Raw genomic sequence first — 18,763 nt, forward strand, 5'->3', positions numbered from 1 at the left:
ATAATATCAATGCTAGAACAGTTACTACTTCTGGATTAACATAACGTATAGTTTATAACATGATCCTGGGCTGTAGAAGAATAAAATCCAACATTTCTAGAAATACGGTTTCGTCAAGCACGTGTCATGCATAGCATACCCTTTAATATTCATAAAATGAAAAAACTCACTCTACATGAGACAGTCATTTTCCTTTCAAAATCCTCTCTTGCCACATTATGCCTCTCTAAAAGGATCTTATAATCTTCGGTTGATTTCTTGAACTTTTGTTCAGCTCTTTCAACGTCTTTCGAAGGGCGATTTTCTTTTCTAAATACTTCTAGTTCTGCCCCCTTTTGCCGGTACACTTCAATGGCTTTTTGGACAGCAACCGTCACAGTCTGAAGCTGTTGCACCGCGTCAGCAGTCCCAATTTCTTCATCTTTAATCTAGGAAAAACAAACACAATAACTAAAAAAATAACCATTATTACAGTACAAAAAGGAAAACTGATGGTATTTCACATTCAATGATTGGGTCAATCTTGGAAGAATAAACCATTCAAAAAGATTTGATCCGCGAAATTCATCACGAGTTATAAACTCCTTGTTTTACTTTCGTTTCACATACCAGAGATAACCTTTTCAAGTATTTCCAAACACTAATTAAAGATAATATACTATCATAAACACGCCAGCATAAAAAAAAAAAGATAACATAACAAATGAATAGGCCTTATATATATATATATATATATATATATATATATATATATATATATATATATATATATATATATATATATATATATATATATATATATATATATATATATATATATATATATATATATATATATATATATATATATATATATATATATATATATATATATATATATATATATTGTGTGTGTATATATATATATATATATATATATATATATATATATATATATATATATATATATATATATATATATATATATATATATATATATATATATATATATATATATATATATGTGTGTGTTGGGGTTCCACCCCTGTTTCTTTTCCATTCAGATAAATGACCTGTTTTCTTTTTCTTAATTACATTTGCTTATAGTATAATTTCAAAAGACAGGTTAAATTCCTGTTACTAAGCGATAGTGGTTTTGCAATAGGTGAGCTTTGAAACAAGTGTATTTTTATATTTCCTGGTTGGGAGTCATTGAAAGATAAATCTAAGAGTTAGAATTGGGTTTGAATGGGGATGTAGCTGATTGGCTGGGCCAAGCGGAGGTCCACCCATATGAACAGTGGTGTGTAAAATATTATTTTGTGCTAGTCTATGTTTTGACCCCGTTTGGGGAAGGAGTCTATGTTTTGACCCCGTTTGGGAAAGGAGTCTGCGTTTTGACCCCGTTTGGGGAAGGATATTTCTATTGTTATATGTGACCCTTTTTGGAAGAATACAAGTAAGGTATTTTCTACAAACTGTGTACTATTTTCCGTAACCCAGGCAGGGTAGGAATAGAGCTACAAGGTACCGTCATTATTATATTGACAGGGAGGTTTGTTGCCTCCAAGGAGAGAGTTAAGAGATTTTCTAGCCGTAACCCAAGGTGGGTACATTTGGCTTTAGAAAGTTGTCATTTGACCACTCGATCGCGTTACCGGACCCTGGAACAAGGTATACTGTAAAGAGGGTAGTACCAAAACTGATTTTTCTTGAACCGGTGTGGTAGACACAGGCCTAACATTATATTTTGAGGCCAGGGCTTTCCCCTGCAATAAGTGGTGACACTCGTATATGGCCACGCCAGTGGTGTTGTGGCCTACTACTATAACATTGGTAATTAAACACCACAAACGTTAGTACCAGGGGTAGCTAACACTACGAACATTGGTGGCAGCAAGAGCAGGAATTATTAACAGAATTGATAATAAAAGAATTTTGTGTTTTCGAAGAGACTAGTTGAGTTAACCGGCATAGTGATAGTAGCTTATTGTGGTCACATATAAAGAGAAAAGAAGGAAATACACAGTCAATTAATACAATTATGAAGATCTATTATGGGCGGTGCCTTGTGAGATCATAATTGAAAAATTTACCCATCAATGTATCGCGCAACTAATTAGTATTCAAAAATATAAGGCTAAAATTGCTGCGTGTCAAAACAATTTTTCGCGAGAGACCGGAAGTTAAATGGATAAAAGAATTTTCATTTAGACTGAAGAGGTAATTTGAAGTTAACGAAATTCTGAAATTATGTCGGACAGAGATGAGATTAACTCAATATCGAGAAGGGCGAGTAAAGCCCATATAAGAAGTAGGAAAATAGAAAGAAAGGCTAATATTGAGGCCTTTGAGAGAGAGCACCGAGAATATGAGGGGAAAATGCAGGCTGAGAAAGATGAAATTAGAAAGAATAAAAAAGGGGACGAAAGGGCTAGAGTAGCCTATAAAGAAAGAGACAATACGGATAGAGAACGAACAGATTCAGAAAATGAATTAAGAAGAAATAAAGACAGTGAGATTCAGAGTAGGCCAAGTAGCAGGAGTAGTAGAAGTTCAATTTCCAGCAGGAGCTCACGAAGGAGTACTCAAATAGATACAACACAACAAATATTAAATTTCATGGAGAAAGAAAGAGAGAAAGATAGACAAGAAAGAGAACGAAAGGAAGAGGCTGAGAGGATAGCCAGAGAAAAAAAGGAAGAGGTTGATAGGATAGCCAGAGAAAAAAAGGAGGAGGCAGACAGAGAGGAAAGGAAATACATAATGGAAATGATTGCAGGGGGAAATTTCCAAGAGCCTCAGAAATCATTTACAATAGAGGTAATGCAGACAATAAACCTTCAACCAATGACAGAAAATGAAGCTGTACATTTATACATATACAATTTTGAAAAAACGGCGGAATTAAGCGGATTGCCGAGAGAAAATTGGGTGACAAGAATACAGCCCCTCCTTAACTACAAAGCGTAAATTGCATATAAAGCATTAACAATGGACTACTCAAAAGATTTTGAAAGAATAAAACAAGCCATTTTTGGAAAGTTTCAACTCTCCCCCGAGCACTTCCAAAGGAGATTTAGAAGCGAAAGAAAACGAGACAACAAAACATATAAAGAATTCGGGTACAAATTTAAAGATATTTGTTTAAAATGGCTAGATTTAGAAAACTATAGAATGTTAGAAGACCCGGAAGAAATAAAAGAAAAGATAAAGGAAATAATAGATAAAACAGTAATGGAACAATTTTTAGAAAATACCCACAGAGAATTGAAAATAGATTTGAAAGAAAAGAACCCCAAAAAAAGCGAAAAACTGGTAGAAATTGCAAATAGGTGAGCCGAAATAAGAGAAGAAATGGAGGACACATACATATTCCCATGTAGATAAAATAACAGAAACAGGCACTATAACACCGCGCAAAGAGAATTATCTTGCCGTAACTGTGTTACTAAGGGGCATTTTGCAATAGACTGCCCCAGTACACATGACCAAAAACCACATAAAACGACAGCCTGGGACATGACCCATAATAAGGAAAAAAATTACGCATTTGCAGAGTCACATAAAATATACGGAAAGTACCTACGCTAGCAGTGGATGTTTAAGTAGGAGGAGACTTTGGAGATATCGGAAATCTCCTATCGTTAGAAGCGACTTCTTTAAAAGTGGGAAAATTACAAAATTACACTACAACGGAAAAATATAATACTCCGTTAACTGCAGGGGGAGGTGGACCGGCCCATAAAACAAATGGGGAGGCTACGCCGCCCTGTCGGAAAAGAGAAATACTTGATACGCGTGTTCGAAATATTGATAATCCACAAAAATGGGAAGCAGAAGTAAACAGACAACATAATATTGAAAATAAGACGCGCGAGAATGATTTTTCGGGAAAATTTCCAGAAAATGGAAAACTTGAGAACACTTTTAGTGAATATGAGACGCAAACAAGTACAGGCCAAAATGAAGCGCTGATTGTACCAGAGAATAAGGAGACGAAATTTATTGTACGCCTTTTCCGCGGAAAAATCGAGAAATTTTAGTACAATATGAAAAACCAAATGTCGGAGTTCAATTCCCATTTGATAACGAAATATTTGTTTCTGCGGTAAGAATACAGAAGACTAAAAGAGAGAAAAGAAATATTAAACGGAGCTACAAGGAGGTAATGCAGTCAAAGATGGTGGACACTGGAGTCCAGATCATATTTAACGATGATTTTTTATTTTGTGCGAATGGCAGAATTGAGAAAGGTAGAGACGAAAACAGGAATGCGAAGAAGAGACAAAATTTGGAAATGCAGCCTGCAGTGGCAAAAAACAAAAAAATGATGGATGGGCTGTGCCTTGAAAACATAGATAATAAGGGGGAAAAAGAGGTCAAAGACCCATGGGGAATAAAAGAAGATGGTTACAAAAGAGTGATGAATGACATACAACGGGTTGGGAAAAATTTGGGAGATATGGAATGTCGAGTCGGATTGGAAAAGTTTGGGAAGGAATCTGATATTGGTCTGATCAACTCAAAAGAGGGTTTGTTCCGTTATGAGGGGGACGATTCCCTGGGGGAAGATCCCCTACGGGAAGTCGCAAGAAATAGTCCTTTTCCTAAATGCACAACTGGCGGACAAGTTGTGATCCCTTTACCGGGATTTTGCCTTTTTAATCTGGAGTCCTTGGGGGATACTCTCTCTCAGTCACTTCATACTTCACCCAAACCCTTGTCCAGTAGCCCTTTTCATAGCTGTTATTCTTCATGGGAATCGACAATTATTTCTGGCAAATTGTATTCAGTGGGAGATGTACCCAAATTTCATTTTCAATTAGCTTCAACGCATCAACGCCTATTAATTATCCCAGGGGAGGGAACCCATAAAAAAGGCGATTCATGGTTCGCTCAAAATTTTACTTCATTCCCAGTACCCTTATCGTATTCACAGGCCTTTCGGCCTTAGATTATTTGAAATTATGCCAAGGGGCAATTTGCTTTTTTATTGAGATGTGGGGTTGTTACCACAGATGGAAATTAAGAGGCTAGTGCAGCCAATTTTTCATGATGGCTGGCATCATCATATGTGCCAGAAACTGATTCTCTGCTCCTCTCAAATGTAAATTCGTGAGAGCGAGAAAATTTTTGTTTTGTCAATCATTATCTACGAATCTTGAAGATTTCAACTTTCAAACATTAATGCAGAGGCTATACGATTTAGACCATGGTGGTCCTACAGTAGAGACGTGTCGATGACGACCGATCCAGTGCCAAGCGGTGGAAGTGGTAGCACAGACACTGGTGGAAGAGAGAAGGCAAATGGATTTTGTAAAGTTGAAGTTAAGTGTTTATGTTTGTAAGGGTGGACCAAGGTAGCGTGTGGAAGGTCATTTATCTTACGGGGGGAGGTGTTGGGGTTCCACCCCTGTTTCTTTTCCTTTCAGATAAATGACCTGTTTTCTTTTTCTTAATTACATTTGCTTATAGTATAATTTCAAAAGACAGGTTAAATTCCTGCAACTAAGCGATAGTGGTTTTGCAATAGGTGAGCTTTGAACCAAGTTTATTTTTATACTTCCTGGTTGGGAGTCATTGAAAGATAAATCTAAGATTAAGAATTGGGGTCGAATAGGGATGTAGCTGATTGGCTGGGCCAAGCGGAGGTCCACCCATATGAACAGTGGCGTGTAAAATATTATTTTGTGCTAGTCTATGTTTTGACCCCGTTTGGGGAAGGAGTCTATGTTTTGACCCCGTTTGGGAAAGGAGTCTGCGTTTTGACCCCATTTGGGGAAGGATATTTCTATTGTTATATGTGACCCTTTTTGGTAGAATACAAGTAAGGTATTTTCTACAAACTGTGTACTATTTTCCGTAACCCAGGCAGGGTAGGAATAGAGGTACCGTCGTTATTATACTTACATGTAGGTGTGTTGACAACAATGAGAGAGTTAAGATATTTTATAGCCGTAACCCAAGGCGGGTACATTCGGCTGTAGAAAGTGGCCATTTGACCACTCGACGGCCTTATCATACCCTGGGACAGAGTATACTGTAAATAGGGTAGTATCAAACCCGATATTCGTAGACCCGGTGTGGTAGACACGGGCATAGCATTATAATTTGGGGCCGGAGCTTTCCCCTCCAATAAGTGGTGACACCCGTATATTACCACGCCAGTGGTGTTGTGGCCTACCGGTATAACACTGGTAACTAAACACCACGAACGTTGGTGCCAGCGGTAGCTAGCACTACGAACAATATATATATATATATATATATATATATATATATATATATATATATATATATATATATATATATATATATATATATATATATATATATATATATATATATATATATATATATATATATATATATATATATATATATATATATATATATATATATATATATATATATATATATATATATATATATATATATATATATATATATATATATATATATATATATATATATATATATATATATATATATATATATATATATATATACATATAATGCATTGGAATGGCTCACGGTCCCCAATACTGTGCCGTAAATATAGAGTATGTTAATATACTACTACAGTATACCCTGCTCCAGGGTATGATAACGTGATCGAACGGTCAAACGGCCAAACTCTAGGCCAAGAGTGTGCCCAACCTGGGTCACCACTAATATCTCTAGCTATCTCCTTGGAAAGTAAACGGACCCCCCCCCCCTGTCGATATAAAAAATGACAGTATGTCTCGCAAGCTCTTTTCCTGCCCTGTCTGGGTTCCTGGAAAAAGTCTACACGGCTGTAGAAAATAGCTTACTTGTATTCTTCCAAAAGGGCACAAAACACATATATCCACTTCTCAATACAGACTCCCTAATCGGGGTCTCAAATGCAGACTAGCTGCTAAAACACTAGTTGCCCCAAGATTTGCCCTAGATTTGCCCCAACCAATCAGCTAAATAAAAGTTCAAATCCCTGGCTTCTTTTGAATAATATTATCTTTCAATGGCCCGGACCCGGATGACAAAAATAAATTTTAACTTCAAAGCTTACTTATTGCGAAAGAATCGCAAGCAACGAAAGCAACGAATCGAAAGCAACGAGAGTTTAACTTATGATTGAAAATTATCCTATAGGCAAATGTGATTACAGAAAAGAAAACAGGTCATTTATCTGGAAAGAAAAAGAACAAGAGGTGGAACCACAACATTAACCATTGGAACTTGTGCAAGCTACCAAAAACTGCACAAAACGTGCAACTGTTGAGAAAGGAGGGTCAGGCAGTATTCCTGGGGAATGTGGAGAAGTGTTGTAAATGACAGGACTTCCTGTCAATCCTGTTTTCGACACTTTAGGAAAATTCCTTCAAACTGATCTTGGGGAGGGTAGGGTATTATCCTTTACCCTCCACACTGTATGCATTTTTTATTGGCAAAATCTGCTGAAACGAGAAAAAATCTATCTATCTTTCATTTCAGTTGCACAATTTATCCTCTTATTTTTTACTTTTCACAGGAGTTTATGTCAAATTTTACCAAGGCACTCTAGTGCTTCCTTTGTCTTTTTTTTTTCAATAACAAAATAAAAACTGAGTGGGGTATGGTATAGTAACAGAATAACCGAAACTAATGCATTCGACTCCAAGGATGCAATACCATAACTACTTAAATATATTTTAAGTGAAGGCTCCCCTTTCGTCTCTGTTGCTATGACAAGTAGGTAAATTAGAAACTTTATTTGAGAAACAAATAAAATGAAACGCGTATCAATTCGTAAGTACTCTTAAGTATCATAGCAAATGAAAGCCCTGTTCCTTCCTCTCTGTCTCTCTCAATCTCGCTCTCACTCTCTCTTCACCAAATAAACCTTGTTTCTTGTGACGAAACGTCAGCTTTACTACTTTTAACATTTAAATACGAAAATGGTAACCCCATCACACCTAAAAAATTAAAACTAAAAATTTGTACAGACTAAAAAATTAAATAAAGTTTATAAAGTAAGCGCTGAAAATTTAGCTTGAGCTTGAGAAAAATTTTGTGGCAGAGACGAAGAAATTGCTTACGGTCTTATGCCGCTTGGAGAGATCATCGCTATATTTAAGTATTTCTTTGACCAATTCAGACAACTTGCTGAAAAGTTGAGCATGAAGTGTAGACAGCTTTTCGCAGGATTCCTTGATCAGTTGCCAAAATGGAGCGAAACTACCATATGAAACGGTACCCGAGCCTGCAAGCTTCACCAACTTACTCACTGATCTTGAGTAGGATTCTTCAATCGAAGATCTGAAAAATGTTGACGTTTTGGGTTTATTTTTGAAGTATTAGTGGTGTAGAACCCACAAAACAAAGAGGGAGAGCTTATTTTTCTAGCACATGTCAACGACTATAAACATTAATAATTTACAAAAAATAGCGACATTCAAATTTAAGATTGAATATTTCTACTCTCTTTAGACAAGATAGGGGAGGTATTTGGACAATTGTTTGTTTCCCGACTGTAGATTACTACTAATAAAACAAACAGGTACAAACAGCCCCCTCCCCCCCCCCCAAAAAAAAAATTCCTGCGTACGAGCCTGTTAAAATGTTTCAATTTTCATTTTCATTCTGCTGCGGCTATCATTGTTCTGTAATAACTGTTTTCTTATCTGTGTTACATTAACACTGATAAAGGTTATATTTTGAGGCGTTCAATTATCATTCGTGCTTGAAGCAAATCATTACCGTATGACTTGACAATCTCACTTTTGCGAATATCTCTTCAAGTACTACAGAAACAACTGGATTTAGCCTTTGTTGCTGCATGCAACGCAAAACATTATGCAAAAATATAGCCGTTGTTCATAAACAATCGAGAAATTTCTCAGGTTATCTTTTCCCTGTTGTTTCTTATCTCTTCAGGGAAGATAAGGGAAGTATTTGGATTATAATTATTTGTTTCACAACAATACATTAGCACCATTAACTGCTAACTGCAGCACCAAGGTAAGGCAAGCATAGCAGCACAAGCTCCTCCTCCACCATTCTATTCAAAGATTCGCTCTTTACCTTGTACCCATGAAGCTCCAATTTCCTTTAAATCCTTTCTTTGACCGCTTCCCATCCCGTTTAGGAATAACATATTTTTCCTTCAGTCCCGAAACAACCTGTTTTTTACTTCAGTCCGGGAATAAACTGTTTTTCCTTCAGTTCGGGAATAACCGTTTTTCCTTCAGTTCGGGAATAACCGTTTTTCCTTCAGTTCGGGAATAACCTGTTTTTCCTTCAGTTCGGGAATAACCTGTTTTTCCTTCAGTTCGAGAACAGCCTATTTTTCCTTCAGCTAGGGAATAACCTGTTTTTCCTTTAGTTCGAGAATAACCTGTTTTCCTTCAGTTCGAAAATAACCTGTTTTTCCTTCAGACCAGGAATAACCTGTTTTTCGTTCAGTTCGGGAATAGCCTGTTTTTCCTTCAGTTCGGGAATAACCTATTTTTTCTTCAGCTCAGGAATAACCTGATTTTTCCTGCAGTTCGAGAATAACCTGTTTTTCCCTCAGTCCTGGAATAACCTGTTTTTCCTTCAGACCAGGAATAACCTGTTTTTAGTTCAGTCCGGGAATAACCTGGTTTTCCTTCAGTTCAGGAATAACCCGTTTTTCTTTCAGTCCGGGAATAACCTGTTTTTCCTTCAGTCCTAGATGGGTAGCCAAAAAGACTATCTTTGGGATGTTATCATCCCTCATCCGTAAAACGTGGTCTAGCCATCTCAATCTTTCTTCGCCAAACTTCCAAAAAAAAAACGAAATTTAAGCACACTTTTCATACAGCTTATTGTCAGTCAAACGAGTACCTAGAAGTTCCTTATGCAATTTCTCTGGAAAATATTTAACATATCTTTCTTGGGCTCAACTATGATTTGAGATTAGAAAAAGGCAACCAAAGCTTGCAAGGTTACAAGCTTTATGCAATATGCAAAGGATATGCAAACAATAGCTACGCAAACGTTCATCCTATATCTATTTATACCTTGTTTTTATCTAAATGGATTATTTTTAAGTGCCATGTTAATTGTCACCAGTCCTTTTCCTACATTTTCGTTGCTACTTATTTTGAAATTGTAGTCACTAAATAGTATTATCATGCATCATGGCTTTTCCCAAGGGAAAGAGAATTCTGAACTATTTGAACTCTGAACTTGTTCATTTGAAAGAATCTTGCTTAATAAGCAGGGCTGTCTTTTGGGGCTTCTGTCTTGATTAGACAAACCAAAGAATCAGCATCGACATCTCCATGTATACATAGAAGCCCAAAAAGGGGAATTCTCAGAACCGCTGTCTTGAAACACAACGCATGCGTCTGAAGTGAGCGCCATTGAATGCGGGATCTATTCAACGGGATTTTATGCGGGATTTTCAGGGGTCTGATTCCAACGACAGTTTTAACGTTTAAAGTGACCCAAGTTAAGTCCTTTCCTGCTATTGATTCTGTTAAATACACTGTAAATACTATGTTTACAAAACATCCTATTTCTATATTTCTCGGATTATAAGTATAAATTTGAAATTTTGTCGTTTTTTATACTTTCTTTCAAAAGGTTAGTGTCTATAAAAATCAGCTTTTTTTAGATGGCAAGTACCCCTGGTATTTTTCCATTTCTTTTTGCCAAAAATGAGAAAATGTACGAATGAACGCTCTAAGTATAAGCATCTAAAGATCAATTGGCTTGACCTCTTAATAGAAAACTGATTTCTTACTAAAGAAAGATTAAAAAATCACAAATAAAAAAGACCCATCTTAATTAGGCTCGACAGAAGGCTCTTTTAAAATGCTTATTATACAAAAATTTAGTTTTTGGACACCCACTTTTTCAACTATCCAAGATACTCCACCTAAAAAGGCAGAACATATTTCTACCATATAGTTTTTTTAGTTTCATCTCTTTCTACATCTATTAATGTACAAAAACTATCAACTCAACGTAAAATATGAACTATAAGGAAAAAAGACCTTTCTTTGATGAAATCAGCCAGCTCTTTTGACGACACTTGGTCATATTTCATATTTTGATATAGAACATCGAATCCACTGTTCTTGTCTCCCTATAAAAAGAAAAGATTTCAACTAGGAATTTTTTTAACATAATTAATGAAGTTCATTACCTCTCACCAGAAACAACAGTATAAATTTATAACCTTATTCTTAAGTATTCACTTGAAACAGAGTTTTTTTTTAAGAAAGTAAAAAAAAGATATTCTAAATATATGTGTCAACCTAAACTATTTTGATTTGAAAAAAGGGCAATATCAACTATCTTGTCCATCCAACAATGAAACAAAAAAAACTATCAAAATTTTGTTCTTACTGCAGAAGCTGGAGCCTCCTTAGAAAAAATTAGACACCAGAAACAAAAACGACCGGTCCACCATGCAACACTTAAAAATTTCAATAAATTCCTTCAAGCTGTATAAAAAAGACACCTGAAATATTTCGAAAAGAAGCAAGCTCTAAGCAATAGAACGCTAATGGACCCTTTAATAGCTAGTTCCCATTTATTCTTAAACATTCACTTAAAACAACATTTAACTCTTTTATTGAAGTTCTTTTTAGTTCAAGAATGTAACCCAGTATGTTTTTAAATCAATTACAGTTCTGATCGGCACGTATTTTTAAATAATGAACTGCTACAGAAAATTTTACGGGATTTTTCAGAATAACCAATAATAAGGAATTAAAGAAAATCAAACACGAAAAATTTTGTGCGAGAATGAAAAGAATGATCTTAAGCTTCCCACGAAAACCTTTTTTCTTTGAAAAGAAAACATTCAATGATATACTTGATGTGGACATAAAACATCTGAACAAACTAAACTACTATCTGTAGCAAAAGCTATAAACTCCTAATCAGATCAAATTTCAGAGTTACTAGCTTCATTTGAACAAGATTTTTACAGTTGGAACAGCATCTATGTAGAAAAATGCCCTTTATAGACCAATATAAGGCATTTATGTAAAGAGGGGATAAAATGCACCATAGAATCTACTCTTGTAGTGCACCAGAACCAATTTCTTGTGGCTCAATTGTAAATTCAAAAGAAATCGGTTTTTTATACAACATGGATGAAACGATGATAGGACTTAACCTTGGATTCCAAAATGTTCAGGCTTCGAAAGGAGTAGGCCCTGAAACAAAGTATAAAAGACTTTTCAAACATAAAAAAATATAACAACCGAACTTTTGCCAAAATCCAATGCAGAATCTACAAGATTCAGCAGTGCAACAAAAGCATTCTCAGTTCTACCTTTTCTAAAAAAAGAAAAAAGATAATTAAAAATCATGTAGAATTCTTTTAATATAGAAAACCAAACAGTCTTTCCCTCATTGACTTTTCAAAAATTTGCCAAAAACTGATTAAAGTGATTTTTTTCAAAAATTATCCACATGTGTTTTTTTCCCTCCCTTACAAAAAATTATTATTTTAGCTGACTTTTGAAAGCAAGTGAAAATGCAGTCATAAAACACTATGTTAGTTATTTCTTCAAGAGGAGCCACAATAAATGGAATGGTCAGCTTGATTACTCGACCAGAATTTCCATCAAGGTCAAAAGATGACTTGCTATTCAGTAAATCAGCAACATCCAAGGATTCTGATACATCAATAAGAATCACTGATTTAATATAATGGCGAACCTACGTAGCCTAACCTTCATAATTGATGAAAGTCCTGAAAGTTAGAACTGACACTCCAGTGTCCCTGTTAATTGACACACATAACGATGCGGTTATTTATATTTCACTTGGATTTCCTCTGATACTTCATCACCTACAACAAGAATTTCATCAGGAAAAGTTTACTGATGGCCTTTAGGGCAAAGAGTAAAATCATTTATTTTTCAAGCCTCTTGAGCTAATATAACTTTCATGTTTTTGCAAGAACTAAGACGCTGGATTACTTATGTAGGCCTTTCTTTCAAAAGGTAAGCTTTTCTTTTTGCAACATTTGAGGGAGGAGTACAAGACACAGTTAAAGTTTCAAATACAATCAAATGAAACTTGCACAAATAAGTGGTCAATCAGCACACTATTCATCAATAACTCCTAAGAAGCAGACTGCAGCTTAAATCTCTATTTAATGAAAATGTAGAATTATACAAATAAAACTCAAATAAATAAGTGAAATAAATAAATAAATAAATGAGACATCCTACATTGCAGGGTCTCAAACCAGCACAAACTGTTTATTATTGGGATGGTAGAAAAAAAACTATCACTTGATGAGGCAGAAGCTACAGCAAGCATTGTTAGAAGTAAAAATTCAGAAATCAAAGAAAAATCATTAAGTTATCAATTATTACAAAATTTCAGTCAAGACAAATGAATCTTTCGTAAATATTATTAAGATACCATAAAAGTTACAGAATGAAACTTCTTGGAAAACAAGACATTTCAGCCATAATAATAGATTTACTAAATCAGGGGCGTCAATTAGGGGGGGGGAATTTGCATCTGATATTTTCTCATAAAGTTATTAATATCCTAATGGACGTAAAATACTAGAACACCTCTCACTAATGCATTACAGTTTAGACACTACCATATAGCAAGAAATATTCAATTATGAATCATCCAAATTACAAATTACCTGTAGATGCGAAAGTTTCACAGACCAAAACCACTGAGAAAGGAATTTATCAATAGACATTTAAGATGCTCAAGAGGACAATTACCCCTTGAATAATGAAGAGCTGAAAAGCTCTCTTCCACCCCCTTAGCCAAACCAATATGATAAGAACTTGCAATTGTCTCAGACTAAACAACTGCATTATCCTACGGCCCAGATTATATGACAACATATGAGACATATTCAGTTGATTTAAATTAGTCTGTGAATTCTTTTTTTGTTGTGAATGTTTTGATAAACAAAACCACACTACTCGAAATGAATGTGGTTTTCAGTGAAGCAAAAACAACACTCAAACTTTTAGAGGGTTTGGAGGGGAGAAGGTAGCTCCACTCTCATTTGTAGTAGCTCTTATTAGTAAATTTTTATTAGCCTTATGATATTATCCTGCTTTATCCTGATTTTTTTTTTTTTTCGGAAACATGTTTTTAGATTAATTTAAATATAAAACTTTGATTCCAGTAGCTTCATGTAAGGTCACAACTTGTTACTTGTTTTGTATCATTCCTAAGCTATTGATGCTTAAGTCTTGAATAGTTCTTAGAAAATTAACATGTTTCATGGTTGTTGCAATAATGACAAACAGCACAGAGCAGGTGTTGCCCTACAGCCCAACTATTTAAAGATTAATAAATAAGATTCTTAAAACGGAATTATCAAAATTTCCTTGACACTGATTTTATGAAAATCCTGGGAATTACTTACAGCCAAAAAAATTTGATGGAATCCAAAAGACAGAACCAAGGTTGGCATATATGCAAAGACAATAAAACCCTTTTCTAAAGTGGTATGTGCCTCAAGACAATTACTGACAACATATTAGTGCTAAATTCCCACATCCAAAGCCAAAGCACAAATATTTATTGACAGTCATATTTGTCTTCTCCGCCATCTCTTCTTTTCTTGTTCATGTACTTATCTTGTAGACCTTTTCAAACAGAATACATGGCAAAAAATTCTTAAACATACGAGGGAAATGGAGTATTTTCAGATAAAACATAGCTTTTAATAGATACGGCAATTTATCAGCTCAATCAACCTAGTTGCCCTAGATTACTCATTGGCAAGATAAGGCTTAATGAAAACGTACTACATTCTACAAAAATTTATTCCAAAGTTACTTACCCAAAAATAGTCACAAAAATCTACAGCCATTTCTGTCGTTTTCCAGTAGCTATTTCTAGTACAATAGATTTATTTTGATCAGCTTAAAGCAACATCTTTGATACATCAAGGACCTAAAACATTTTGCAAATTGAGTATTGAATTTAACTTAAAAACAACCATAAGTTATCAAAGGAAAAAAACATAATGCTGCTATAGATTAATCCTATAGCCTAATTTAAATAGGGTCAATCATTCAGAAGATGGGGGAAGGGGGATTTCCAACCATTAAAATTTTGATTAGTTTAAAGAGAAATTTGGTCAGACATGCAAAGGAGACATAATTTGTAATGGGAAAACTAATTTCTTTACAGCAGAGACTTGGGGACCTGGCCTGTTTCACTTGAAAAACAGGCAAGTGTGAATAAAAAGTGAGTAGAATTTTTTCCATAATTTTGTTGGACACAGTAAGGTTGTACAATACCTTCCCCTTACACCAAATGAAATGAACCCATTTTTCAACACAAAATCCCTCCTATGGGTGAACACATACCATCACATATAAAAAATAATAAAACTCAATAACTACAACAGAGAAGTCACAAAGCGCGTATTTGCATCCTAGTCATATTTGCAATATAAAAATTTTCTTTTAATATTGTTTCTGGCCCCTTTCACATAAAAAGAAAACCTCTTATACCTTCTCTCCCCAAGACTTGTACAGTAGACTAAGTAGCCCAATTACAACAAAAATATAATTATACAGAGAAGTGATCTTTTTTTTGGAAATGAATATTTGCAAAAACATATTTTTTCTTTCAAAATACTGGCAAGCATCTGAAAACGCTGAAGAAAAAGGTAAAAACTGGGCAAAAAAAACGATCAAGTCACTAGCATTCATTTTATTTCTTTATTTTCTATCATTATATATTTTTTCCAGCAGCAATGGTTGTAGAAATATTGAGCAGAACCACCCCTATCCCCAACAGGGAGATCCTACTTACATGGCCTCATAGTGCCATCAAGGGGAGCCTTTCGCGAGTTTTTCTAACCAGAACCATGACCGCCAACAGTGCTGCAGGGTGACCTTGAGTAGTGGCACCTCTCAAGGAAATTAAGACCTAGTACACATCAGTCCTGTTTGGGGTAATTTATGTTTGTTTTAAATTTGACTTGAGGGTTCATTATAGTTTCAAATGTTTTTTAGTTTAATTATTCATACACATCTGTATTAATTATACAGTTGGATGTGATTATTTTTTTTATTTATGTTCGTTTTTAGGTTTATATTATTTTTCAATAGTATTTTATGGTTGCTTGAAGAAAGGATTATGATTGAACATTATTTCTGCTTGCCTTAGAATTGAATATGCCTCTTTACTTTTCTTTGAACAACTTATAATAAAAGAATAGAAAGAATAAAAATAATTTGTCAGATCAAACTAGGTATAAATACAAGTGATGAAAATGAGCGGTTGCAACAACATTAGTAAGACATTACTAAGGAGAGTATTATAGAAGTAATGCTTTTGTTTCTTATGTTTTCTTTCCCATTTATTAAATGGTTTAGTTGTATACATCAGGTTTTAAAGTGGTTCGTCCCAAATGGAGCTTTTTCATTGGAAAAAATGTTGATAATTTCCATAGTCAGTCACAAAACACTCTGTTTCAGCTTAAAACCATTTCTTTTCCCTCTTTCGTGCAACAAATCAATTTTGTTGCTTGTGGAAATCTACCATATATACAGGCTAACACAGTGTTATTTTACCAAGAAACATGAAAAATAGTCCAATCTATATGGTTGATTCTAGGAATAAAACATATAAACATCAGTGAACACCTACCAGCACATTGAGATTTCAGCATTTTGCTGAGATAGGTGGCATTATAGCAGGTTATTTATCTTAGAAAGAGCTGAATTTAAATGAATGAACCTTAAAAACTATGGACCCACAGCCTAAATTATGCTGTAAGATGTCCTGGGGAAGGTTGCAATGTACTATGTACTATATATATACATATGTACAAGGTTGGGATGTAAATGTGCTTTAGGCTATATACTTATTCCCAATTTCTGAAACTTTGAAGATCAGATTGTGGTAGAAAACTATATGCAAGGAGAAACCAGTGCTAATAGTAACCCAAATTCAAAAATTTAGTTTTAATTACAATATATACACAAAAGAATTGGCTATTATTGATGGTTCTAAATAAATAAAAATAATTAAGTTTAAAGTGACCCAGTAAAAGCTATAAGTGCAAGAAAACTTGTTTGATCATAGGCAGCGCAATCGCGCTGCCTAATATAAAGATCGATGTGGGTATAATGTATGATTTTTTTTTTTTTTTTTTTTTTTTTGGACGAGGGCACTTTGTATCTAAGGAGTTGTCATAGGAACTTCGAAAAGGGTTTATTCGATTGAAAATAGAAAGGGCTGGTGCCCTTTTTAATGGTCGAAAGTGATTGAAGGGCAACTAATCCCCCTCCCACACCCACCTTTCCATTTGCCTTTATGTTTAAAAACTAATTGTTGCCTTAAGATTATATCAAAATGCATTGTGTTAATGCTAGTTCCCAATAAGGCATCTCAGCAGTATCCCAAGAACAACTGAGGGTATTATGTTCAAAAACTTTCGGGGCTACTTCTGCTGTTAAAATTTAACCAAGTCAAAATAGCGTAAGTGTATCCAAGCTATCAAAGAAAGTAAGCATATTTTTTTTTTAATGGTATCAAGTTTTCCATTTCAGGTCAACTAGAGGAGGTATGAAACTAAATTAAACACTACTATTTGTGTCCAGATTTTTAAAAGGGTGTATGTTGTTAAAAATTGCTGAAAATGTTTCTCCAGCATATAATAGCAGGCCAAACTGTAAAATCCTAGAAAAACCAAATGATTTAAATTATTATTTTCTGTTTCCCAGAAAGGACTATGTCAATACAAAAGGAACAGATACTAATTAAAAAAAACTTTTTCCAGAAAATAAGTTTTTCAAAGAAAAGTGAAGAACTCAATTAAACAAAAAATGAGCAAAAATAAAATCAAATAATCTACCAAACGTGAAACTAACACAAATCAGCATCGATAAATAAATGAAACCCAAAACGAACAGAAATTACAATAAATAACCGAGTCAAACTCAAAAAGAGCAGAAATTAAAATGATTTGGGCTCAAAACCCCTATGCCTTCTCAAGGCCAGACCATAATTTGCACTTTACTGAAAAAATATAAATGTTTTTACTTTTATAACTTTAATAAATCACTTAATATTAACATTTTGATTAACAAATATCAAAATATGTATATTAAACTGACAATGCACATTCATTTGTAATTTTTACTTCCCTCCAATCACTTCTGACTAATAAAAAGGGTGGTAGCCCTTTTAATTTCCAATTGAATGGGCCCTTTTTGAAGTCTGTACGACAACGCTGTATAAAAACCTTATATGCCCCTAGGGTATAACTTATAACCGTTCCCCGGAGGGCTGTGGTGGGGTTGTCATCCTCAAAAACCTAATTTCCAGAACTTTAAACTACGTTGAAAAAAATGGTTGTATAAAAATTTTGATTGGATATGTTTGGGGAAATGGTGGGCGTGAGAGAGGGGTTACTTGCCCTCCAAATTCCAATCACTTTTGAATATTAAAAAGAGCACAAGCCCTTTCAAATTCCAATTGAATGAGCCCTTTTTGAAGTTTCTATGACAACGCTTTCTATAAAAAAAAATTATATCCCCTCAGGGCATAACTTACAACCCTTGCCCTGAGGGCTGTTGGGGGGGGGTCATCCTGAAAAACATAATTTCCGGACTTTTTAACTACTTCAAACAAAATGGCTATCTCAAAATTTTGATTCGATGTGTTTGGGGAAATGGTGGGTCTGAGAGGGGTGTTAGTTACCCTCCAATCACTTTTTACTATTAAAAAGGGCACGAGCCCTTCTAATTTCCAATCCAATGAGCCCTTTCTGAAGTTTCTACAACATTACTATCTGTAAAAGCCTTATATGCCCCCAGGG

General features: G+C 34.6%; 1 protein-coding gene across 6 annotated transcripts in view; it reads right to left on the reverse strand.

The window, feature by feature from the left end:
* The window catches only part of LOC148956364 (F-BAR domain only protein 2), a 175,450-nt gene that overhangs the window by 127,476 nt on the left and 29,211 nt on the right, over window positions 1-18,763 (reverse strand). For all 6 annotated transcript variants that reach the window (XM_089107025.1, XM_089106966.1, XM_089107181.1 and 3 more), the window contains exons 2-5: window positions 14,765-14,877; window positions 10,968-11,059; window positions 8,043-8,262; window positions 171-428 (exon numbers count right to left, since the gene is read on the reverse strand). In XM_089107025.1, the coding sequence (XP_088963151.1) occupies window positions 171-428; window positions 8,043-8,262; window positions 10,968-11,059; window positions 14,765-14,794 (600 nt within the window). In that variant the 5' untranslated portion in view covers window positions 14,795-14,877. The remainder of the gene's footprint in view (window positions 1-170; window positions 429-8,042; window positions 8,263-10,967; window positions 11,060-14,764; window positions 14,878-18,763) is intronic.

Source organism: Artemia sp. Qi Xiang Cuo, chromosome 1 (genome assembly GCF_049724085.1).
Source record: "Artemia sp. Qi Xiang Cuo chromosome 1, ASM4972408v1, whole genome shotgun sequence".
Taxonomy (NCBI): Eukaryota; Metazoa; Arthropoda; class Branchiopoda; order Anostraca; family Artemiidae; genus Artemia; species Artemia sp. Qi Xiang Cuo.